Raw genomic sequence first — 25,958 nt, forward strand, 5'->3', positions numbered from 1 at the left:
ACATTTCCTGAGTATAAAATTGGAAGATACGTAATATTTTTGAGCACTAACTGCTAAAACATTATACTGAGGATTAATATGTAGTAAATACTGTACAGAGTTAGTATGTAGTTTGGTTTTGGGATACAGTTATGGTAGTTTTCCAAGCTGATCACGTGAGCAGAAAGTGTTTTCAGTAAACTGTGGAGCCTCTCTGTGCAGTCCGTCACTGACCTTAAGCCCAGAGAGGGAATACAGGGTTTACAGATTATCCCATTAGACTGGACTAAGGTGTCTGCTTTGCAGAAGAACAACGCAATTCACCCTTTTCTCTACCAAGGCAAGGTCAAAACCAAGAATGCCATGCAATCAACAGCAGAACACAGTGAGATACATATGAAGACCTGTTTATTTGATTTGATTAGTCACGCTTCCATGTCAGCAATGCTTGAAATCACAGGGTAATAAGTGTATCAATTCATATCGACACAATTTTTTTCGTTACTTCAGTAATTCATGTAGTAGCTAATCAAAAAGTTATACTGGCTGCAGAAAGAAAAAACAGCAAGGGACAACTCTTTTAGACTACTGCATCTGGCATGCATGTGTCTTCAAATGACAGAGCATTACACTGTTACATTCGCAAGCTCAACATTAGCAAATGTTGCATAATTTTTTATTTGGGTTATCGTGATCTCCCTAATGTCAGTTTTGTTTGACCACACAAGAGATAAATATCAAAACCAAGCATTTTATTTCCTCACTCACACTTTCAACATGTCGAGTGTATCTCGCATCGCCATTGTTTTTTAAAATTAAATAGCAGGAGATACTTCACTACAGAATTATACATATTTTTGAGACAGTGGGGATAATAGTTTGTAGTCCTTTACAAACATGGATCCCACTGTACTGCTTTGAGACAGTTACTGCAGCTGATTCAATCTAACGTACATCACCTACAACAACTATGACATTAAACATTCTTACAAGATGAGATGTTTTTTTTACACAAAAGGATTTCATGACACCTGCACCAGATTGTCAGGCTGTAAACAGTGTACTTTATTAGGCGATGTTGTATTCCACAGCATGTGGTGCTCTCTGTACATTCGTAACACCCCCTGCAAACAGTTAAACTACAAAAGCAACAAGGATGATGGAAGGATGAAGTCTATAGAGTTTCAGTAGGACCCACAGTAATAACTAAACTGAAGAATGACAACACAGGACAAACATGTTACAGAGCTTGTTGTAGTCATAAGAGGGTTTTCCAGTACTCTGACAATTGTTTTGTGAATATACAAGATCAACAGTAACATACAGAAAATACAAACCCACAACTCCAATGGTGATGTCTGCTACAACTGTTGTGAACACCAGGATAACAAAAGAATCAGAGCTGAAATGGGACAACCTTATGTTTCTTATGAAATGCAAATAGATTGTGATGAGGCATAAGTACTCTACGTTCCTCTAAAAGGGGCTTTTTCTTGCGAGTAGAACTAAACTGAAGTGCTTCTGTACCATTGTATCTGAGGATTTATGTGGTTGTTATAAGACACTATGCCCCTAATGCTGAAGGACTGGTTTATCTTCAGAAAGGCTGCTTTGTCAACGCTGGCAGTTTCAAACAAACACGGTAAGATGGACAGTGTGAACTCTCAACTGTGTTGACAGCAAAACAATACCATCCTCAAAACACCAAGAGAAGCCCTAGAGTCTTCATTTTCAATTCGGCAGACACATCTTCCTAAAATGGCAACATCTGGCTCAGATTCTTCTTCTTTTTTTTAATCCATCCCATTGTCATCTCATTTGAAGATCAAATGCTGCAAGCAAACGGGAAACCATTTGCCTTTAAATCCATGAAATGAAGAAAGATGTTATAAAGATTTCCACAGAGAGACCTCAATTGTTCATCTGTCAGTGCAGAAATCTCTACTGTAGTTTTAGGTTTCAGCGATTATGTCAACCAGAAGCCAGTCACACTTACTGTTCTATGTCAAATACTGTACAACCATTCCCACAACATCTTGTTGAAATCACAGCACAGACACTAATATGGTGATTTGGCTACTGGCTATTTGAACATCTTTTGAAGTCACGCCTTGTCAAACAATTGATGACAAGACATACAATGTTAAAACAGGAGAGATGGTGATTTGGCAAAAACGTCTCTACAATTACGATTTTTGGCTCGATCTTACCAACAGTTCAAAGACATACATCATTAGCAAAGGAGGCAAAAAATGTCACAGCATTGCTTGGCAACACAAAAGTAGTGCCAATGCCAAGAGTCTGGATGAAAATTTCCATGGCAACGTTTTCTCCAAAGGACAGTAATGCTGTCATCAACACAGTCCATTGTTCTTGTGAGATCTCATCTACAACCAATATAACCATGTCTACGGATGGACATACTGTATATTTGTCTTTAAAGTAGGTTGCAACTTCCATTTGCAGTTCATGCAACGTACCGAAAAAGCTGGCTGGAGGGTTTGATTTTGATTCAAGTGCAAGTGACAACACACCAATATAACTCCTCGTCTATAAAATAACCATCAAGCATAGATCTGTCCAGGACCACCTGTGTGTGTGTTTTCTCCACTGAGGCGCTCCTGGCTTGGCTGGCGATTGGTGTCGCTGGATTTAATGACACCTGTGTAGTCGTGGATCCCCACTTCTAAGTTTTTGGCCCTCAAGGCAGCATTATGCAGCTTCTCCAGAAAATCAGGCATACCTGCCAGGTGCAAGGGGAAAGCCTCCTTACTATCAGAGTAGAATATGCATACTCAGTGGGAAAACATGAAACTTATTTGAGGAAAAAAAAATACATTCGCAAAGTTTCTTTGCCAATCACATAAATCTGAATGTAACAGAGCAAAAATGCAGATTTTCCACCTTAAGCTTCTCTAGCATAGCTTTATGTCATTGTTAACTGAATATCTATGGGTTGTGGACTATTGGTTGAACCCAAAAAAAAAAACAACTGATGAAGTACACTTATATGCAACCCTGACGAGTTTCAACCAGTGAAAAGAGCTCACCACTTGACACCATCCAGCTCACACAGTAGCGGGGAAAGACAGTCTGAGGGTTGTCACTGTAGGTCAGCAGGTAATCGAATCCATTCTAAAAACGAAAGCATACCAGTCAAACTGAGTGGCTACTAAACACAGTGCCCTGGATGCAAGGTGCATTAATCCTTGTAGAACATTCAAAAAACATTGAAAAACATTCATAACAAACCTCATCAAATGACTTGTGAGGGCGGATGACCATCTTTGACTGATATGAATGAACCCTTACAAATTCCTGAGTCTCTGGGACTCTGGGATGTTGCACAGCTCTATACAACAGAGTTAAGGGAGAAGATAAAGACAGATATGTTATTCATTTGCAAGTCATGCATCAAAAACCAAACCAAATTTGACTCCAGAAATCCATTATTTTTTCGATTCCCACCTGGATACCAGGACCATCAGGTTGTTGTCTACATCAACATCATAACGGCGCACATACACATAGTCCCTCGAGTACATGGGATACTGTGAGCAGAGATTAAACAAGATCAAGTAACAGCTGGGTGTAAAAATGAATATACAGCAACTTGGTTAGTGGTTGCTCTTGACCAAATGATAAGCCAAGGTCATAGTTTGCTCATTCCCTGTGTAAACACATTATCTGGAAGAAATAGTCTCCTCCCCTCAGGCAAAATAGCAAACAACAGAAACTCACGGGGAAGTGTGTAGCCCAGTGCACAACTTCAGATCCTGTATTGACATCTCTGTCCACCACTTCAAGCTTAATAACAAGAGCATCCCACTTCTTCCTGTACTCTGTATCCAACTGGGGGAAAGGGGAAAACACAAGTCAAGGGTAAGATGCTTAATATAGCACATAGAGTGAGTGTTACAGTTGCTTTTGTGGTGGTTGTGCAACAGTACTTTGGTCGTGGAAACTCAAAACAAGCTGCCATAAACATACCAAAGCTCAACCCATGAAAAAATAAACATGCCGAAGTCCCACTGCAATGAATATTATATATTTGACCAAATCACTGCCATTACCAGTAGAGATTCACTTGCATGCAATTCTATTTCAGTAACACAAAGATTTCACACGGTTTATATGTCAGACTTCAGGAGCGATGACATTGCAGCACATCCAAAATCCTGATGAGGAATTAAGAGTGCCAAAAATATTGCCAAATAATTATACATACTGTAGTTCCACACTAGAAAATTTGGAAAAGTCTTTACCTGTACATTGAAGAACTGTCTTGGGGTGACATCGTCATAGGAGCCCAACACTGCAAGTAAAACATGGATAAAGGACGCTGAGTCTTCAAACAAATCATACACATAGCATCACAACCAAAAGTACCAGGAAAAAAAGATAACTCAGAGAATGTGTGCTTTATCTGCATTTCAGAGCCCTAGTTACACATGTGACATGGCTGACCTCTGTATTCATAAAGGTGACTATTGGGTATAGGGCGCTTCCACACTCTGAAGTTCTTCTTCTCCACCACACTTTCCCAGCCAGGTTCCAGTTGTCCAGCCATTGTCCTTGAATCTGTGCTTAGACATTTCACAGCCTCCAGTGCCTGCAGCTCAAGTCCACATCTTTAAAAGGAATTCAAATAACAGAACAGATTATTCAGCATTCTGCACAGCTGATATCACAGCTCAGTCACATTAATATGTGATGCTATAATGCAAATACAAATGGGTGATAAAGGAGAAACCAAAATAAGTGTTTTAGTATGGTAAGTTGTTGAGCCACCATTCAGTCACCCCCTCTAACCCTGTACAGACGCATCTGTATTTGTTATGCATCTCCCATCATTTATTCAAGCTTTTTTTCATGTAATTTATCATATCTAACTGTATGTCTAAGCATAAATACATGCATATGTGCTTTTAAAGTAAGCATTCAAACCTGCGAATTTCCTCATCTTCAATCTTCTCATTGTCCCACATGAAGACACCAGCCATGGCCGCGATAAGTTTCCCAGTGGGGGCATGCTTGCTCTGAAATCTGCGCCATATGTTCCCAACCAGGGTCCACCTGGTCCGCTCGGAGTACAGGTTGGAGTAAAGTTCGCCGATCTGACAAGCACGCCGGAGCCTCTGTCCGGTCACAAAGCTGCAGTGGTCCGCAAAAATAGAGAGCAAACCCTTCCTCTTTTGGCCAGATCCCGCGGCCTCACTGACACCGACACTTGTCCTCTGGAGCCAGGATAACAACAGGCCCATGCTCCTGCCCAACCATGGCACCCTGTCAAGCTTTTCTCTGCCCTCCTCGACAGTCCGCCTGAATGACGTGCTGCTTTGGAGCCTCATTGTGTTTACACCGATCTCGCAGATCGGACGACGAGGAACAGAGTGAAACATGACTGGTGTGACCGTGACAAGTTCCCAAAGACAAAATAAATGCCACCGACTTCAGTAGCTAGCTAACGAATTGCACAGCCAACGTAAATGGTCTGCGGAGATGCAACATGCATTACCTTTAAACAGATGATAATAAATACTTTTGGGGAGGAAAAGTCATAATGTTACTATGCTTGTAAGGTTACTTATCGAGCTGTGTAGTAGCACGCGACATGTGTTAGCATCAACGTTAGCTAACGACGTTTTTGCTAACTGCCTACGAGTGCGACACAGACAAACTACACCTCGACACCGCCGCTCTTATTTCCGAATCGAAACTTTAACAGCTATACAGTAAAATGTATCGTCAGCTATAACTCTAACACATTTAGCTACCTGTGTATCACTCCCAAAAGACAGCCTCGCAGTTCTTCAAACTCCTGCAGCGCATTTGACCTCCTCTTGCTAATGTCTCTCACACACCCACCCCGGAAAACCCGCCTTACAAATTGTTAGGCTGACGTTAATTGGACGTTTGTTATACTAGGGAAAATATGATTGGTTCTAGAGGGAGCCTGTCTTAACTTTTGCTGCCAGGGCACCAGCATGTGTGCTTGTCCAGCTTTACGCTTCCTCCAAAGCTGCAGGTTCATCAATGAACTGGGATCAGATTTTGTGCCCCAGCAGCACAGGAAAGCAGCTATAGTCAATAGCGAGAAGTTGAAACCTCGTCCAGGATCAGTATCAAGGCAAAGATGAGCCCATACAGGAAGTCAGAGTCGCCCCCCAGCGGTGCTGTTCAAACCCGAAGTCACAAGTAGTAAGCAAGGATTTAGCACGTGTATTTGAGTTGAAAAGATCTGTCACATCTGGAGAGAGCAGTTACATTGTTGTGGCAAAATTATTTTATTCGCTGAAAGTATGTATATACGTACGATTGGGTAAAAACAATACTTTCTAGACGTCTGATAAAACTTTTGTGCAAGATAGTTAATAGATTAATTACTTCGTAGTTGTTCTCTCACTAGCAAATGTAGCAGTGATTAATTGTTACTTGATAGTCTAACACGTCCTCGGTGTAAAATTTTGTAGGAAAACGGGGTTGTATGTGAAAACTATAAGAAAAGACTAATTTTGACATTGGAATCGTATTATGAGAGGATATGGGATAAGAAACAAATCTTAATTATTAAACTGTTATGAGAGTAATATACGCTAGATGACGCTGTTTAACCACGCAAGTCCAAGTGACGTTGCCATAGGTCAGTCTAGAAAACCTGTATAACTGATACAAGCTTAATTCTTTGTTCTAAGTTACATAATGATAAATAAATAAATACACCAGAGGACTAGGCTCAATGGTTTTGATCAACAGAGGTACTGTATACACTGAACTTAACATTGAAAAGGCTTTATGGTACCATTAGGCTCCCAAGGAATCAATGGAAGCAACCGTCTAATGTACTGCATTTCCCTTTGTCCAACCCTGTCATTCAATTATGCATTCAGTCATTCATTCAGTTATCCTTTGCAGCCTAGATTGTCAAAAACTTTTATACCCAAAATGGGCCAGAGGTGATGAAATAAACAAAATTTCAACGCAATCTCTATGGTTATTTTTCCCTTCAGTGGCATTACATGGTTGAAGTGGGTGTAGGGGAAGCACTTCATGTAACACTCCAGATCACGTGTTAGCTCGATTCATCACAAATTTCTTTGAAGTTGTGTGTTTTGCTTATGAAAGCTGTGAAGGATTTCAGTATCATGAGACCATGAGGCAAGATGTTTTTAAAGAACACAGCCTGCTGTGCCTCTATCTCTGTTTACTTATCTCCAAAGCAAACAAATCCACATAAGCATTAGTTTTCTGCTCAAGGGAGTTATATACAGTTATTTATATACATCTATACATGTATATACACTATATATGTCTGTATACAGTATATTGTTTTGTTTTATTCTAATCTAAATGAAAATATTTGTATTTTTGTTCTATATGTGTGTAGCATGAAGGGGCCTACAACTTACATTTGCAACCCTGCGATGAATTAAATAAAATGGCAAACGAATGACCTTGATTCCTTGATTTGCATGCAGGACATAGGCTATATTGTATTAAAGGAAATTGTTAGATCCAATCAGGTATCCTTTCTGTGAGTCTGACATTTGGCCATTGAGCATGAAGTTAAAATTTAAGCAGCCTTACACTGTAATTTTGAACACATTTGAAATAGGTCTATGTCACAGTCTATACAGGACTCTTGGTGTGGAAGTTAGAAAAACAAAGTTTCAGTAGTAAGTATCAGTTTACACTAGCAGTCCAGTCTAATCCAATTCTTTATTAAACCAAGTTCACTTTTCTGTGACTGGCCTCTGGTTCCTGGCAAGGGAGCAAAAAAAGGAGGCTTATTGTTAAGGTGAGTAACTGCTATGTTTGGCTGAAGAGGGAGTTAAAGAAGACACAAATTACATATTTTGGAGTTACGTATGGCGGTCTGGAAATTGCGAGTGTAAAACTCGCCAATCATGTGGTGTTGAAACGGATGCAGTTGCCACTCCCTTCTTTGTGAAATGCTGCCTTCAGGTGCTGAGAAAAGAATCGTAATTATAACAGATCATGGCCGACCCTAAACATTGCCCAATAGATTCTGAGTGAGGAAATCTTCCACGATCATCTACAGAACTGACGTCAGGTGGGGAGAGACAATGAAGGGAGGGGTAAAATAGTAATCATATGTGCTGTCACTAAAGCATTATCCCATGTAAATAAATAATCTACTGTGGTGTGTTCAGGAAATTCTCACTGGTTCCTCGTTGCTGATATGCAAATGAAAAACTAGTGTTGGCTTAACAGTTAATCAGCCAAACATAATTTGCTATGCTTATTGAGCACTTCTTCCATTTAGCACATCAAGTCTCTCTTGGACACAATAAGACAACACTGACCAAAGTAAACGACCTTTGTCAGTGAATGTTGTTATCATTTCCAGATGGATGCACTTGAATGAAGACGAGTCTCCCTGATGCAGTTAACATCACCACCTCTGGGTGTTTTGTTGTCCTGCACTGTTTTGACGTGACATTGTTTGACATTGACATTTGACTCTATTTGACAATGCGACATTGTATAACATTTGTTTGTTTCCCTTTGCCTGGAAAGCAATGGTTAGTTGGGGTAATTGTGATGTTTGTCTCATATAGGTGCCTATTTGTCTGCAAGGCTTGAAATATGGTCACATGACAATTTAGGCAGTATGTGGATAAAAGCACAGTCTTGTGAGATAGATAGATAGATCAGACAAGACGTAGTGGAAAAACTATTAAAATTCTTTACTTAAGTAAAAGTCTCAATACCACCTGTAAAAACACTCCACTAAAGATGAAGATTAAGTAAATGTACATCTTAAGTATTAACGGTAAAATGTGCTTAAAGTGTCAATAGTAAAAGTACTTGTTATGCAGAAATGTTATGTGTTATATATCAGTATAATGTAAGTATAATATAAGTATAATATTTTAGCATTATTTTTTGTTATGCATTAATTTGTGTGCAGCTTTCTATGTTGCAAATGAACTGGTTGAGGTAGAGCTAAGGTGAACTTATGCAATTATACACAATTTAGTTTTTTCTCTTAAATGTGTTGGAATCCAGGTATAAAGCAGCACAACATGGAAATACTTAAGTATAATGTACCCCCAAAAAAGGTACAGTATTTGAGGGAACGTATTTATTCCAGCACACAATACACAGCTATGTACAGAGGCACAGATAATATACAGTAATGTATGCGATGTGATATGTGAGTTACGTGTCCTAATACCACATAAATTGATAGTAAGCGTCACGGTTATTTCAGTAGTGTTTGTAATCGTGTTTTATTCGTGATGGCTGTGGCCAACTATATGTGAAGGGATATAGAAAAGAGAAACGTAATGTAGAAAAAAAGGCTTCGCTCTAAATCGGGATTTTCTGACGAGCACAGCAACCATCCACTGAGCGCATGACGAGTTAAAAAAAAAGAGGAAGAAGGTCATGTTGACAGCTGGGCGGTGCTTCCTGAAAGGCGCATCCAATAAAAAAAGAAACCCCCTATTCCCTCCACCGGCACGAGCAAGTTCTACACATGCGGTAGCGGACCTCCATTCAAACTGAGATATTTCTGGATCTGAAAATACGGACTTATTTTACATCGAATCAGATAGTCGTAAATAGCTTTTTTGGAACGAACTCTTTATTTTTAACGCAAGGCAGCTTTTTGAAGATACATTTCAGAATCTGTGTAATTTTTTCCATTATCCCGCGCGCGCTATCGTAACGTCTGTGCGCGCCCTATCGTTAATTAGCTTATTGGCTAGCAAGCGCCATTCTTCACGGACTGAAAACTGCAAAGTGTGGTAAGTTTTACAATTCGGACTTCCTATTGGAATAACGAGTTAATTGTGGTGTATTCACTGAACACAGTAACTTAGAAGAACATCACCATTTAATTTCACCGTAATTCGAATGCTAAGGTTAGCCGGAGTAATAAACCATTGTGCTACGTATGCGACAGTGATCTGAGTGATCTGTTTGTTAGCTAGCTAGGATAAACGAAGACGGGTACTTAACGCTATTGTATGTTAAACATTTTGCTTGACCAAGGATAGATTGATGATTTGGTCGCTAAGTTGGTGACTGTGAAATGCCGTAAACACGAGGCTTGTGTAACGCCTGGCTCGAACCAAGGTTAAGATGCAGTGAAAACTGTCCTGTACGTTAATGTTAAGTTAATGTTAGCAGTATTCACCATCTGTCCAGCACACACTCAACGCTAAATTAAAACTGGCTCGAGATACACGCTAAGGTGACTGCTCACCCGGTTAGCCAGGAACAGCTTGTGTTCCCTTAATTCATTTACATCCGGTTGCGTCTTCTTTTACGAAAAACCACGTCAAACGCACATGAAATTGTAGATAATGGCAGGGCAGCCGGTAATATCGATAATAACGAAATTAAACGTTTAATGTCTTTTCCAGTCGAGCAATTTTCTGTTCTATATTCGCGTTAAGCGGTATTAACAGACGTGGCTCGTGTTCAGAGCTGTGGTCTATGAATGGATGACGACACGTGCGCACGCAGGAAAGAATTGTCTCCTATAGCTGAGGCACTCCTTATCTAGCGGCATATACAACGGTCTTTATGGCAAGGATTGCTAAACAAACACGACAGTGAACCAAAAAATAAGTGAGGTGTCTGAGTAAAATTACAGGACGCTTATGTAATATAACGTTAACCTTCGGCTTCCTCCTGCGACATTTAAAAATGGCTTCCCATTGGGTTTTTATAATAGGCAGCTATTGACGTTGGTGGTGCTCTGGTTCAAGCGTTTATTACTGGTTTTCCACGCTTCTTACATTGTGTTATTTTTAAGGTTTTCCAAAAGGCAACTGGACTTGTGCACAGGATTTTTGGAAAACCTTAGAAGTACCATGACCTGGATGAATGAGAACCTTATGTTACTCAGTCTTTCCAGGAGCTGATTTCTCCCTTACCTCCCTGTTAGTCAGTCTCGTTCTTTTCTTTCTGCTTTTACATTAGGACAGAATGAGGAGAAACTGTTATTAAAGCTGGCCTTCTCTGTCTTTTGTCTTTTCAGGATGTACTCCTGCTCATCTGCAGTTACAGTTGCACAATGGCTGTCTGTTCACTCTGCTTGATAGCTCAGCACCAAAGAAACAGCAACAGACCTAGTTTAATTACAGGATAGCAATAAGCCCATACTATACCTCTATTTACCTTAATTGTTTTCTGGTCAGTACCAGATAAACACATTACAAGTTTGCACTGCTAAATCTCAGAAATCCTGTTAAAACAGGTGGGCCTAAAGAATATTTATTTATTTTACCAATTACCTCTTTATTTTACTAGCTGCTGCTTTGAAGAACCATTATATAAATAGCTATTTTGACAGGCATTCATTCCCTTTAAGATTGTGAAGCAATTCCTCTTTAGTCTACAATCATGGTTTCAACAACTGCAACTGCAATAATACTGACCACCACCGTAGGGCTGGCGACCCATACTGCTCTGACAGAGTACACGTGGCTGCTGATTGTTGGCTTCATCATCGCCTTCATCTTAGCCTTTTCTGTGGGTGCCAATGATGTTGCTAACTCATTTGGCACAGCCGTAGGCTCTGGAGTAGTCACCTTGCGACAGGCATGCATTCTGGCCACAGTGTTTGAGACTCTGGGCTCTGTGCTCCTTGGGGCCAAAGTGAGCGAAACCATCCGCAAGGGTATCATCGATGTGGGCATGTACAATGGCTCTGAGCATGTGTTGATGGCTGGATCCATCAGTTCCATGTTTGGTGAGTATTGACAGCTTATCTCATATGTACTGTAATTAGACCTGGGGTCATTGAACCCTGTGAAGAGAGCTTGGTGGCATGCAGGGCTTGGCACTATTTGATTATTACAACTACAAAATGTAGATGTCAAACCAAGACCTGGGAATAGGACTGTACTTAACTGTGTAAATTACTGAATCATTTTCACTTAAGTTTTTTGATTCATGACAATCATTTAATTGAAACAATGCCCAAATTACTTTCGGCTATTGCTATTGGAAGCCCTTTAATGTATTACTGTGTGTACTTAAAAAAAAAAAAAAATGTCTGACAAGTTATTTGGAAAAGGTCAGGTCAACATGTAGGGTCTAATGTGATCTATTAATTTATTCTCTTTAGGTTCTGCTGTGTGGCAGCTGGCGGCCTCCTTCCTTAAGCTCCCCATTTCTGGAACACACTGCATTGTTGGTGCTACTATCGGCTTCTCGCTGGTTGCCAGAGGCCAGCAGGGAGTCAAGTGGCTTGAACTCCTCCGTATTGGTAAGTCAGACACTCCAATCAGCTGACCTAGAAATGTTCTTGGTGTTTGGTTGAATTGCATCATGTACTATATAACTGTAATGGCAGGGTGTGACCGGTAATGCAGTGTTATAGTAATACATTAGCCAGTGCTTTGTCTGTGTTTAGGACCTTCAATGTCCAGGTCAACAATCCAGTGTCAGTAATTGAATGACCCTTTCATGTTCAGCGCTAAATTCATAACACAAACAATATGGAATGTGTTCAATATGTAAATCTGTGATTCCAGTACTCACTAATGTTTTGGAAAAGTTTGGAGTGGGCTGTCCAGATCGGGGAAGATGTTTGATAAGCTCTCAAGTCATGTAAGAGAACTTGAGTCAATTTTACTCACAGCTTTGCAGGAAAATACAGCAGCAGTACTAATCACAAGTTGTTTCTCACGTTATTTGCATTAGATAGTGGATTTCAGGTCTATGTTCCTCTACAGAAAGCCCAAACCTGATGTAAACCGACTGTTTCCCCTTTTCTAGACAAACAACAAAACTCGATCACAAATAATAATATCTTTACCTCATTCAGGGGGAGGTGCCTGATGTTCTATATTGAGGTCCCAATAAGATCCCTTATTAAATGAATGGCTGAAATGAAGTGTAAAAAGATCCAACTGGCCTCTCAACAGGACAGGTAGCCATTTGCCAAAAAATTTCTACTTTAACAGGGAAATGGCCTGACATGTCAGGATTATGTCCCACCAGGAATCACATTTCTGAGAAGGAAAACAGCAGTGCATCTCTTAAAAGGAAATGATTAATGATTTCAAACAGGAGTAGGAGGATGGGGGTTTGTCAGATATTACATTTCCACTAAATTGCAATGCTCATATTTCTTTTAATTTGCAGTTGGTTCCTGGTTCCTGAGTCCCCTCTTGTCCGGAATAATGTCAGGCATTGTTTTCTACTTTGTGCGCATGTTCATCTTACACAAGGTAAGCTGGCTGTACTCAAATTGTAGATAGTATCTGAGACAAGAACCTTCTGGAATGATACATTTAGGTCACTTTCAATGCTGTACAAGTTTACACCCAAAGTGAAATTGAGGAAATGTTTGTTACATGGCAAGAATAAAGCTACTCTTCCTCTGAAGCAGTTCCTCACTTGCATCATGCAGCAATGTTCAAATTACCACTCTGCCCTTGACATGTCATCAGCTGTAACCTGACAGCAAAATGTGGCATTTCTTTTTCTTTGTTTTTCTGATTTGGTGTTCTGCTTTGTCACTGTAGAAAGACCCTGTGCCTAATGGACTGAGGGCCCTGCCTGTCTTTTATGCCATGACTATGGGAATCAACCTGTTCTCCATCATGTTCACAGGAGCACCGAGTGAGTATCATTGTTTGAGTCAGTTTGCTCTGCATGCCTGCTCAAAGCCACAGCTTAAAATAAACTGCTCCCTCAGACAGCCGGATGCCCACATGTATTCCAGACTGACCCAGTCTGTGTTTACCATTTTCACAGAAGCTGTGTTTATTTTAACATGTTTTTTTGGGCCCTCTTGCTTGTGGTTCTATGTGGGTCATATCTGGAATGAAGTTTTAGCGCGAAGCACAACAGGGAGATGGAAATAAGATTCACTTAACTCTTGACGTCACTGTCTGTGCCCTTCAGTCATGGAGGAAAAGAGAAGTAAAGAGGGTGTTTTTGAAATGGTCATAGTTGTCCGCTGCCCATAGTTGTATTGCTCCTCAGAAGTTGTATAGTAATGCACTGAATACTTGTTGGCTTTTTCGTCTTCCCTTCATTAAACGAGCAACTTTTGCTCCTTTGTTCTCTTCTCTCTACAGGGCCTAACAGTTCAAGATGTTAGCTGGCCTGGGCCATTAAATGGCTGCTACAGGCCAGAGTTTGACCAGATATGGTGCGCTGATGTGTGCCTGCACATCAGTAGCACACTCAGAGAGGAGATCACTTGCAGTTCCAGCGTAGCCCATATCCCTGCTTAGTCAGGCATGTTCTGTACAGTTGTGTGAAGTCCCTCACACCTCAACACACTGTACATGAGGACCTGTACTTGGGTACCTCACATGAAAAAGGTTCGAAATTGCATTTCAGACACCCTAACAAACTGACAGCATTTTCTATGAAGCTGGATTTAGATTCAAGTTTGTATTCACATAGACATCATAGTATCCACATGTACTGGAGATGTGAGCAAATTGTCACCACACACTCACAGGTCAGTCTGAAAGTCTCCAGACTGCAGTGGATCCGGTTTTGATACTGAGAATAACCATCTATTCCTGCACGATCAATATCCTATAATGAGACAAAGCATGAGCCATAGCTCCCCCACCCCACAGAAATCCTATGTTTAGTTCGAGCTCAGTTTTAGATATTACACTGGCACACACACTCATTAATGCTGATATATGCACTCATATGCAACAGTGCTATCTGCAGCCAACTGAGTACAGTATGTTTGGTTTCCTGTGATAGGACTTGGCGTTCCCCTGATGTAGGTCCTAGCATAGTGGTGCGATTGGACACCAGGCATCCCACAGCACATTCCTATACTCAATATATGCACCAGTGCCAGAGACCTCAAGTCAGCATGTGCTTGCAATTTGGGCCAAAGAATTTGAGGGTCAGCTGTTGATCCTTTATGGATGAGGCTTGGTGTGACTTGGTTTCTTCACACCTCATCAATCACTCTGCTCTCACTCCACTTTATCCTTATTCATTGTCAAATTAAAATCTGCCCAGAAACATACTTATGATATAATTCCTACCCTCTTAAAATGTTCCACAAATGTTTAAGTCAGCATCTCAGAGAACTCTTCCCTACATCTGCTGAGTCTACCTTCACACAGCTGTCATTATATGCAGGGCCTTTTTTGCACACCAGTGTATTAAAGTGCTGAGTGTCATAGTGACAGTATGTTTTGACTCCCACACACTAGCCTCCATTGATGAAACTTCAATGCGTTTAGCTGGATACGAATTTTCTGCCTGGGTTACCTTCTGAAAAACACCCTGTGGCATTGGTTGCTCTGGGGACATCAAACAATGAGCCACATAAAACCAATACTCACATCCCGGAACACATGACTTATTTTAACATGAGCCTTAGTCCTGAAACAAAATCTTTACTATTGTCAGATGCTGCTATTGTCATGGGTAGATGCTTATTGTAAGGTGTGAACACTCGGCTTTGATATCCTTTCAGTGCTGATACTTAATACAGCTGTGCCTTAGTCCGAATACTCTTGGTAAGTGCTACACTGGGTCCTCGACAAAAGTGAGGGCAGATAACCAAAGGTTGTCCGCCAAGTGAGTCATAAACTGCCACTTTAACTGTTATTGTAATTGAAGTTGTGGCGAGACATATATATATAGTAGTGGAAAAAACAACAAACCATGTTGTTGTGTAATGTAGGCCATGGAATACAGAGGTTTCAGGGAGGGGTTTGGAACGTAGCCGTGGTTAAGTTCAATTTCCTGTGCAGTCCTATTCATCCCACTGTGTGGCTGTGCTGTAAACTCATCCTTCGTGTGGGAGTGTTTATCAGACCGCTAGACCCAGGCTAGTTTTTAAATCCTCTTCTATAGTTTTTTTTAAGAAGTTACCCACAAACACGTCACTGTGACAAAGTATTTATGTGAATGCTGTTAGGCTCCCTTTGTCTTTTACAGTCTTTGTTCCTTTTTATTTTGTTGAATTCCTGTAGAGTTACTGTACACTAATGTCTGAATCACACCTGTCTCTGGATGTCTCACTACATGTGAGCCAACACACTCTGGTGGAAGACGGCGGCTTCAGCTGTTATAGAGCCGCCTTCCGTTTTTTCCTCTTGTGCCTCCTCAGTCCTGAAGGGAGTGAGCCTCCATTGCGTAACTAAATAAACATCAGTTAGGTGCTCTGCAGTCTCATGCTGCAGCGTGACTCAATGGAGAGAGTGCACTGTGGACTCTGCCCTCAAATGAACACGGTGACCGAGACACTTATCACTTAGCCTTGGCCCTCATTTCCTTTTGTTTATCTTAAACTTCCCAAACAGTCCCAAGCTAGTCTAAGTGGAAGTGTTTGTTTCTTTGTTTGTTTTTTATTTGTGCACGGCCAAGGTCACTTCACCTCACTGTGGTTGTTGGTGTTGGAATTTTCAGCAGCTCTTGTTTTTGTTTTCTCCTAACCACACTGCTGGCTTGCATCCTCTCTGCATGACAAAGATGACTGCTTCCCAAGGGAAATTTAGATAGCTGCTTTCTGCTACAATGTGCTGCATTATACCTACCTCTGCTGCATTAGCTTTGCTGCAGTCTTGGCAAGAGGGTGCCTTTATTGCTACAGCAAACAGCTCCAGTGAATGACCCCCCACTCCCCTTTCCCTTTTCTCACTAAGTAATGTCGCCTTTTAAGGAACTCATTGTCTATGTGCTGTGTTAGCAAGGCATTTTGGGGTCATGGTGACACTTGTGCTCTTTCACCTTTTAGGTGTTACATAACTGTTCACATCCAGGGGTACACATGCTTTTCACATTTGACTAGGATGTGGCACAATGAGGCAACACAGTCATGCTTGTAATGTTAACTACAGCCAAACTTGCATGGTCAGTTGCCATTGAAGTTATTGCTGTTTGCGTGCAGTTCAATTTATTTACTGGTGCCATTCATTCCTGATATGACATCATGTTGATTGTAAGTGCTATCTTCTCCTGCATATTGCATAGTTTTATAAAACTGCTCAGCTTTAAATTTGGTATTTCAGTCAACTTTGTGTTGTCCACTAAGGAAGGTAGCACCTGCTGCCTTGTTTTTTAAAACTGCCTTTCTCTATTTGTCTTTCTGTATTGTGTCTGTGGCACCTGGCGGCCCTTCAGTGCTGGGATTTGACAAGATCCCTTGGTGGGGCACCCTGCTAATCTCAATGGGCTTCTCTCTGCTGACTGCCATTGTGGTCTGGTTTATTGTGTGCCCTCGCCTCAAGAAGAAGATAGAACGTAAGTCACATTCATGTTTTTGATTTTTGGCAAGCTGATGACTGTTGTCAAATCCCTGTCACCAGTTTGTGCTAACCACTGAAAAGATGGTTTCCTCACTTAAGCCATTGGACAAGCAAGGGATTTAGCATGGCACATGTAACAGCAACCTATTTCACAGTGAGGGCTCATTAATCCAGCAAATGGAGCTGAGGGATGTTTTGTCATAATGGAGTCGCTCTAATAAAAATCATCCAAAAATATTGTCACCAGTTTTTATTCTATTATCCTGGATTAAAGTAAATATCCATTTGCATTTACACAACAATAGTGTGGTTTTGGTGTGTAAGGGTAACACCATACATTTTAACCTTTATGAATGTTTTGTCCTTCCCTCTATTATTAACGATATAGTGCTTTTGTATTTAGTCAGATTCAGTCTTGCCCTCTTTGTTACTGGATCAACAATCTATAAAGGTAAATTATGGAATAGCCGTATCTGACTTGTATTTTAGGGCGTAGGCCCACAGATGTAGTTTCCCATTAGTTTTCAATTGAACATTTGTGCAAAACTTCTAAATCCAAAAATTAAAGCCAATACATAAAGCAATGTTAATAAACCTGCTTATTGTCAGAGAGACAGATATTGAAATATTTTTGAGATATAGTCCACCTCTCAAGTGTTGTCTCTTCTGGTACCAGAAACAGCAGGTTTATCTGACTGAGCATGATCTGTCTAGATCAGCCACCATCCATTAGACAAGCAGCCTAATTGGGTCATAGTGATCCACTAATTGGTCTTTACCCCCTTGACTAAAATAAGCCTAGGTTGACTTAAGGTGTTGGCATTTGCAGATCATGTGTGGGGAGAAGGCTGAGGGTGATTGACTGCTTCAGCTCCAGCTTTGACCAGTTTGTATTATGCAATCTGGCCAACTGTTCAGAATACTCATAGGATTATCGAATTGAAAATATTGGCACCAAGTATCTGATTCACTTTTAAAACCACAAACAAATGTCATGTGAGCCACAGGCTGTGTTAAGTCTTATCATCTGTCATAAGTTGACCTGCTAGTGGTTGTGTAAATATGTACCTTGTAAGTTCATAATCCATTTATCTGATCATGTGAACACAGCGGCTCACTTTTGAACACAGATAATGTTGCCTTTTTAGGACAATGGGTTTTTTTTCACTCTGGTTATGCAATTCTTATGACTGCCTACAGCTTAGGTTTGAAGAAAACATGTGCTATGCTAGTTTTTCTCTGCCGTATTGTTATATGTGTAGACATCGTCCAAGCAATATCTCACACTATCTCCTCCCCTTATAGGAGATCTTAAGTCTTCCAGCCCTTCTGAGAGCCCCCTGATGGAGAAGAGGGAGCTGAGAGAGGCCCACTGTCCAATCCTGAAACAGACTGCCAAGGAGACGTCTACACCTGCCACCCCAGCTGCCAGTCAGAACCCCTCTGCTCAGCCCCAGGCTGCACCCGAGGAGCGCAGGGTGGCATTTGACATTGGAGATTCTGACGATGTTGACAGTAATAAAGAGCGCAAGGTGGCATTTGACATTGGAGATTCTGATGACACAGACTACAGCATGTCAAATGGTGGTAAGTATGCCTAGAAACAACATGTATGTATGTAATGATGCAGCTTATTGGTGTATATAATGGTAACTTTTCTCCATATATGATCATGAAACAACACACATGAAGTTGATACAACTTAAGACTTCCGAGTTTTAATTTATGTTTTTACCCTTTTCTGCAGCTCCCAAACAGGCTCAGTCAAACAGTCAGGTCCAGGTAAACAACCAGCAAGTCCAGCACAGCAATGGCTCCACAAATGCTTCCAGTCAGGTCCAATTCAACAATCAGGTTCAATTCAACAACAGGCCAGCACAGATACCAAGTAATGGTTACAGCCAGTACCACACGGTCCACAAGGACTCCGGCCTCTACAAGGATCTTTTGCACAAGCTTCACCTGGCCAAGGTTGGTGATTGCATGGGTGAGGGTGGTGACCGACCTATCCGGCGCAACAACAGCTACACCTCCTACACCATGGCCATCATTGGCATGCATGGAGACTTCAAGCATAAAGAAGGGGAATTCCGTGCCAGCGAAGATGGTGACAAGGGCCCAGGGTCAGGTAGTCAGGACAGGAAGCGTGTGCGTATGGACAGTTACACTAGCTACTGCAATGCTGTGGCAGAGCACACAACTCCTGAAGGTCTGGGAGAGGGTGATGTAACACTAGAAATGGGCAAGGAGGATGCAGGTAGCAGCCAAAGCTCTCTGGATGAAGATGGACTTGAGGCAGACAAGCCAGAAGTCTCAACTCTCTTTCAGTTCCTCCAAATTCTCACCGCCTGCTTCGGATCCTTTGCCCATGGAGGAAACGATGTGAGGTATGCAGATTTCCTTCACAAAGGTCATGTTTTTACCAGTCATCAGCCTAATAGATGGTACTTTTGTTTGTCTGGGATGATCAGGGGTGCAAACACCTAACCAAAAACCGAATGCAGTGAGTACTAGCCAACCTGAGGCGCAGTAGGGTGGATCATTACATCATGACACAGTAATCCAGTTGAAGTGAAAGATAACATTTTATTCAAGCAGACAATAACTATGATTGTTTGTTTATGTAAGTGCAATAAAGTCTTTATGAATAAAAGTCAGTAAAAGTAATTTATCAAAATAGATGAACATATCACTTTCTATGCTTTATCTACTTTGCCTGCTGTCTCTCAGGCACCATTTTGCTACTGGCTGAGATGGCAGCCCTCCTCTCTCTGTGTGCAGGAAGTGAGTCACATCAACAGAGGGAGGACAGGAGGAAGGACTGATAGTGATGGCTGTGTTCTTCATGTTTTCTAAACTTTACTCAGTATTTTGATGTTTTACTGACATTTTAGGTTCAGTGACATGCAGTGTATATATAGTGACTTTGCTGTTGTAAACAAAAATGCATCTTTAAAAATTCAAATGGATGCAAACAAGTTTTTTTTTTTTATTGTTGAATATAACTTCACTTGAACAGAGCTCGTATAGAAAACTAGCATGCATCATGGGAAGGGGTCTGAGCTGCACATTAATCATTTTCTTGGTTTTCAGGCAAAAAAAAAAAATGTTCTCACCTTTTTGGACCATCACCAGTTTGCACCCCTGCATGTTGTCTCTGACTTATCCGATCAAAGTTCAACTTTCTTTGGCCACTGTTGAAATAACCTCTTTCTTTCCTATGCAGTAATGCCATTGGACCATTGGTAGCTCTGTGGCTGGTTTACACAACCAGCAGCGTGTCTTCAGCTGAACCCACACCCATTTGGCTGCTGCTCTACGGTGGCGTCGGCATCTGCGCTGGACTCTGGGTGTGGGGTCGCCGAGTGATCCAGACTATGGGCAGGGACCTTACCCCCATTACCCCCTCAAGGTATGGACTCCAGACAGTGCAAAACCAGTTTCTCCTTAGCCATAAAACCACATCCTCCTCGGACATTACCAGTCTTTGAATTTAGCAAGTGTGCTCTGACACATCCACCTGAGAGACATGCATGTTGTTTTTATTCCCCTGCAGTGGTTTCAGCATTGAACTGGCCTCAGCCCTGACTGTCGTTGTAGCCTCTAACATTGGCCTGCCTGTCTCCACCACCCATTGCAAGGTAAGCTGGTCAAATACTGCGGTCTGGGAACTAGACTGAGACACGGGGGAAGAGACTATTTAGTGTGAGGGAGGCTACAGCAAACAGAAACGCAGTCTGGTAGACGGATCAAATGTGGATCAACTTAATTAACATAATGTAACGTTTTAGGTTTGCAGACAGTTTCTAGTCCCAAAGTTAAGTAAGATGACAGGATTTATGTGACGACTGCTGTGCTTCCAGGTCGGCTCTGTGGTTGCAGTAGGGTGGCTGCGCTCAAGGAAGGCAGTAGACTGGCGTCTGTTCAGAAACATCTTCATGGCATGGTTTGTGACTGTGCCCATCTCTGGTCTGATCAGTGCTGCCATCATGGCTATCTTCATCTATGGCATCCTGTGAGCATACAGCTGCACCCCCAGCAGGGGAGGAAAAAGAAAAATCGCTCCAGTGAGAAAAGGAGTAAAGTTGGAAGGCCAAAATATATCGCTTACCTCAAGCCAACGACTTTGGAAGAAAAAGGAAAAAAAAAAAAAGAAATGTTTGAAAGGACTTGTGATATGGGCCTGTGGTTCTTGGCTGCATCATTTCCAACGTAGAATTTGCTGTCTGTTCCAGTTGGGCCACATTACTTCCAGTGGGAAGCTTGCATTTCGTTATTTTGACTTGCTTTTTTCATATCATCATTCTGTAAAGAGTTAACCTAAAAGCATCAACTGATTTGTTTTTTTCTAATACTCATTCTTCCATTTTTTTTTACTTTGCAATTATGTATATACAACCATGCTCTGTTTTAATTTTGTTTTACACATTAGAAAGAAATGAACAATTAAAATGCAGTATTAGCCTTTTGCAGATGTAACAGTCATAACATGCTGAAAAATTGCATAGATGCGAAAGGAGCATTTTTAGGTGAAAGGCAAGGTTATTGGTGTGTATGTGTGCGTTTTTTCCCATAATTCCAAGTATTTGTTACTGATGAATTCATATTTTGCATCTGGCTTCCTAGTATCCCCAAAATTGGGACATCGGTTTTCCCTTTCTCTTGTTATGGAACAAAATTGACTGTAAATTCAGAGAAGTTGGTGACAGTGTTTTCTACCATATTTTAAAATAATGTGATCACATTCACAGCACTAGCAGTTTTGTCTTAACGACATACTACCTTAACAATTTACTATGGTAGAAGCACTAATTGTACACACTGGATGACCACCTGAGGAGTGATATGTGAAATACTGTATCATTAGCAAAAGAAGTGAGCACACTTCTGGCATTCTGAAATGACAAAGCCCAACATTTTTAATTCGATAGATTATCTGCGATCCAGTTCTTCATTAGATACTCCTGAGGCTCTACATTCTTGATGAGCACAGAAATAACTGCCTGGAAAAAAAACTTGGTTACTTGAATTTAAAAAAAATGTAACAGCAGAATGTCAACTAAAGCAAACACATGCTGTCAAATAAGACCTTAAGTCTCCTGTTAAAACTTGATTGCATCATCCTTGGGGTTCAGTGCTTTAGGGCTGCTTCAGCCTTGTTTTTTTAGTTGACCTTGCATCAGCTACATCCCAGTCTGGTTTTTCTGTGGAATTTGCACCTAACTAGACATTCAGGTTGTTCCAGCTTTCCTGTTTCTCCCTCGGCCCACGAGAAGCTGAATATGGTTGTAAATCAGAGGAATGTGAACTTTAACCTGGAAGTTATCCAGTGGGGTGGTTTGATATTGAGCTGATGTGGTCTTCTGTTTGAATGAGGGCAGACATATGTTGCATGCCACCAGTGTGTAGTCATCTGGCTGCAGTACTAACTGCATTTCAGACCTATAGATGCTGTAGTTGCCTTAACTGTTTTATTTTCCCTTAGGTACCAAAGAAAAGAGTTTTGTTTTTGTTTTTTTTATTTGCACATCAACATACTCTAATCCACGCTTGTGGATTAAAAAAATGATAATAAAAATGGGAAAATACTGGTGTTGAACTTATTTTTGTTTCTAATTTTAAAGGAGAGCTTCTGAATCTAAAGCATACAGTTTAGAAAGGACAATTCTGGTAAAATAATGCAGTATTAGCAGCACTAAAGAGCATTTCTGCTCAATAGAAGTATTTTGTCATAACACTTAACATGGAACAAAAGAAGACAGGTTGTGCAGAGAGGTGGAATAGTTCCCTTTTTATTGACAGTAAGCTCAGTGCAGCTCAGGCACCGGGTGATGAATGTGCGTCGGGATCCGCATGCTTCTGTGCTTTCTCACTCCATTACATCTGTGACGCAGGGACAGACAGAGAGGATTCCTTTACGCTAGCTTTACACTGCAAACACACCACAATTCAGTAGTTTTCCAGCACTCTCAAAGCGCATATATGAATAACCGCCCTCCTAGGTTTTTCTGTCATGACTCACTCCTGTGCAGGTACTGGTGAATGATGGCTGTGTGTGATTTTACTGCTGTAGAGCACAAAGTGAGGCCTCCTCTATCCCCAGAGGACTGGGAGTTACTGCTTCAGCTTGACTTTCTCTTTTGACTTTCTCTTTTTTACACCAGCCCATGAAAGCTTAGAGAATCATAAAGACGACCTTTATCACAGCATCTATGTCCTTGGATCAATTTTGTTCTTTGGGCAGCTTTTAGGGCAGGGACAGTGCATCCTTGGTCCTAAAATAACCAGAAGCAGATGATACAGTATAAATCAAGCACAATAAGCACCTGGGGACAGATGTCTCGGAGTGCCCTGGATTCTTGTCCTAGATTTACTCACATACAAGGAGGAGTGTTCAAATAAACAATCCAGCATCTTATTTTTGAGGTCAAGCAGTAAACAGATTCTGTCATATCTGTGGTGACTTGAATAGCTCTCCAAAAGATGTGTTTTGAATGTCTGGATACATTAAACTGGGGGGAAAGAAAACAGTTCTACAGTTTTTACAAGCTGCAGAGTTGTAAATTTGTAATTGCTCCTGAGGCATTTTATTGTTTATTTTATTCTGAACCCAACCTATAAAGCTTTAAATCTAGCTGAGACTGGCTCTGTCTGGCTGTGTTTTCACCATCATTGCATAACCTACAATTTAACTCTCATTGCGTTGCTCAAAACAGTTCACCACATCTTGCCTCAGCAGGTACTGCGAGTCCGCCTCGACAAAAAAAAAAGCCCCCGAGTTCAGATCATCAGCAAACAGGATGAGGACAGTAAACAGACCAGGTTACACTCAGATGTGGATCTTTGTGTCTATGTGTGTAGCATTTAGACATTTTCACCTTGCTCCTTGGTTGAATCCTGGCTGACTTCATCTGCAGAGGAGAAATGAGAAAATGAGGAATTGTTGGAAGTAGATATAAAGTGAGATTCATAAGTATAGTGAGTTTTTAGTGGCCCTTTTTTTGTCTCTTACCCACACTGCTCACAGTCTCTGCCTTTGCCTCATGGCGCTCTGGGAAGACATTCAAATGTACTTTGAGTTCAAACAAAGATGACGAAGGAGTAAAAAAAAGGGTTTTCCATTTATTTGAATAAATATTTGTAATTCATGAATAAGGGGATAACTTGTTTCAAAGAAAAATAGCTCATGATGTAGTGTTTGTTTTACTGTTGACTGTTAGTTATGGTGCTTTAATGTAGATTTACAACACTTACCTCGCCTCTGTCTCCCTGTCAGAATCAAAAAAAGACAAACTGCCATTGATAGAGTGACAGAAGCTGAAGTTACAGTTTTGATGTGCAGAAAAAACTTCATGCCACAAACTTACCATCTGCTTCCTCAGAGGACTCTGATTCTGTGGTGAACAGAAGAGCCAAATCAGCCACAGGACTGTGACATTTTACTGTAAACGTTAGCGTATGTTAGTTCTTTTTCTTCTAAACTGTCCTTTGTTGCCATCTACAGGGTGATATTCGAACAGTGAAACATCTGTTACCTTCATGAGCCGCAGCGTCAGAGTTCCCGCCTCCCTCTGCTAGAGGAGGAGGAGGAGGGGGAGGAGGCACAGTTATGTAATGCTCTCAGGAAAATGAAAGATCATAGGTAGCCTATTACAGCCGGCACGAGGGGTTTATTTACACACCTGTGCTGTCACTCTCAGCTTCAACACGCTCCTCCACTGTTGGAAACATTTCAACAGGTGATTCTGGTGTTTCACACACCATCAATATGCATATTCATCATGTGATTAAGTTGAACTTACCAGATCCATCTTGAACAGCCTCTGCATGTTAAACATTTGGAAGATTGCATTACCAGCTGCACCTGAATCAGCCGTTATTAGTTTTAAATGTCAAAAGGTCACATAGTTCCTCTTACCGAGGTAGCGGCTGTCCTCATTCTGTTCCTCTGTAACTTGACAGGAAAGGGTTAAAAAATGATTAGAACTTGTTTCAGTGGCTGAAAGGAATATTTGCTTATGAACTGTGGACTTTGGTCAAATGTACCATTCATCTGAGCGGCCTCGGCCTTTTGAGCGGCCTCGAACTCCATCTGATCTGAGGAGACGAGAGTGAGAAAATGACGCAAAACCAGAGCCAAACAAGAATACTGGCAGTTTGTGTAATACTGGAAGTGAAGTAATGTAGTGTTACGGAGAAAAAGATGAATGAATTGAGGAACGTAAAAAGACAGCAAATTGAAAAATCAAATGATTCAACCAATGAAAGTGTCAGGAAGGTCATCATAAAACAAAGGCTGCCGCTCTCACTGTCAGGTGCATGAACACACACAGACTCAACTCAGGCGAATGAGAACACACACACAAAAATAACATAATAACATATCAAACACTGGTTTCAAAGTCAGCTGGTTTGCAATGGGACCAATACCTATTTTCTGCAGTTCAGTGAGGCCATCTGCATAAAGAAAACAAGACATTTGGATTGAATTATGTCTGTTTTGAGACATGCAAGTATCACTTTTACGTTATCATTCTTGACATTCATTATTGATGATAATTTCCTCACCGTGCTGAGCAGCTACTTCCTCTTTCTCTGCAGATTCCAGGGAGGCTGAGAGAGCTAGAAGTCATCATAAGTACAGCAGTCAGGCTTCAATTAAACGCAAAACTGAACATCAAATCTTACTTGTAAGCATGTTTAAAGGCACATTATCAAGCAACTAATAAACAAAAATTAACAAAATAC

At 41.0% G+C, this 25,958-nt stretch overlaps 2 protein-coding genes across 2 annotated transcripts; one reads left to right on the forward strand and one right to left on the reverse strand.

The window, feature by feature from the left end:
- Positions 1-381: 381 nt before the first annotated feature.
- stard7 (StAR-related lipid transfer (START) domain containing 7) lies at positions 382-5,829 on the reverse strand. The gene is made up of 8 exons (XM_041960174.1): positions 4,927-5,829; positions 4,447-4,610; positions 4,245-4,294; positions 3,721-3,831; positions 3,448-3,530; positions 3,232-3,331; positions 3,030-3,114; positions 382-2,722 (listed from the first exon to the last, which is right to left on the reverse strand). The coding sequence occupies exons 1-8, from the start codon at positions 5,379-5,381 to the stop codon at positions 2,544-2,546; spliced, it is 1,227 nt and encodes a 408-aa protein (XP_041816108.1). The 5' UTR covers positions 5,382-5,829; the 3' UTR covers positions 382-2,543.
- A 3,642-nt stretch (positions 5,830-9,471) lies between these two features.
- slc20a1b (solute carrier family 20 member 1b) lies at positions 9,472-21,349 on the forward strand. Its single transcript, XM_041960119.1, has 11 exons — positions 9,472-9,755; positions 10,997-11,710; positions 12,089-12,229; positions 13,111-13,196; positions 13,494-13,590; positions 17,086-17,205; positions 18,516-18,797; positions 18,958-19,597; positions 20,437-20,622; positions 20,767-20,851; positions 21,074-21,349. The coding sequence occupies exons 2-11, from the start codon at positions 11,362-11,364 to the stop codon at positions 21,227-21,229; spliced, it is 2,142 nt and encodes a 713-aa protein (XP_041816053.1). The 5' UTR covers positions 9,472-9,755; positions 10,997-11,361; the 3' UTR covers positions 21,230-21,349.
- Positions 21,350-25,958: the final 4,609 nt, after the last annotated feature.

The sequence above is a fragment of the Chelmon rostratus genome, chromosome 19, assembly GCF_017976325.1.
Source record: "Chelmon rostratus isolate fCheRos1 chromosome 19, fCheRos1.pri, whole genome shotgun sequence".
NCBI classification, from domain to species: domain Eukaryota; kingdom Metazoa; phylum Chordata; class Actinopteri; order Chaetodontiformes; family Chaetodontidae; genus Chelmon; species Chelmon rostratus.

Bases quoted from the DNA above. Each gene is read 5' to 3' on its own strand.
- stard7 (XM_041960174.1), bottom strand. From the start codon at position 5,381: ATGTTTCACTCTGTTCCTCGTCGTCCGATCTGCGAGATCGGTGTAAAC. The intron at 4,295-4,446 runs GTCAGCCATGTC...TTTTACTTGCAG, and splicing joins TCACCTTTATGAATACAGAG to TGTTGGGCTCCTATGACGAT. The intron at 3,832-4,244 runs GTAAAGACTTTT...CCTTTCCCCCAG, and splicing joins GACAGTTCTTCAATGTACAG to TTGGATACAGAGTACAGGAA.
- slc20a1b (XM_041960119.1), top strand. From the start codon at position 11,362: ATGGTTTCAACAACTGCAACTGCAATAATACTGACCACCACCGTAGGG. The intron at 12,230-13,110 runs GTAAGTCAGACA...TTTAATTTGCAG, and splicing joins GCTTGAACTCCTCCGTATTG to TTGGTTCCTGGTTCCTGAGT. The intron at 19,598-20,436 runs GTATGCAGATTT...TTTCCTATGCAG, and splicing joins CATGGAGGAAACGATGTGAG to TAATGCCATTGGACCATTGG.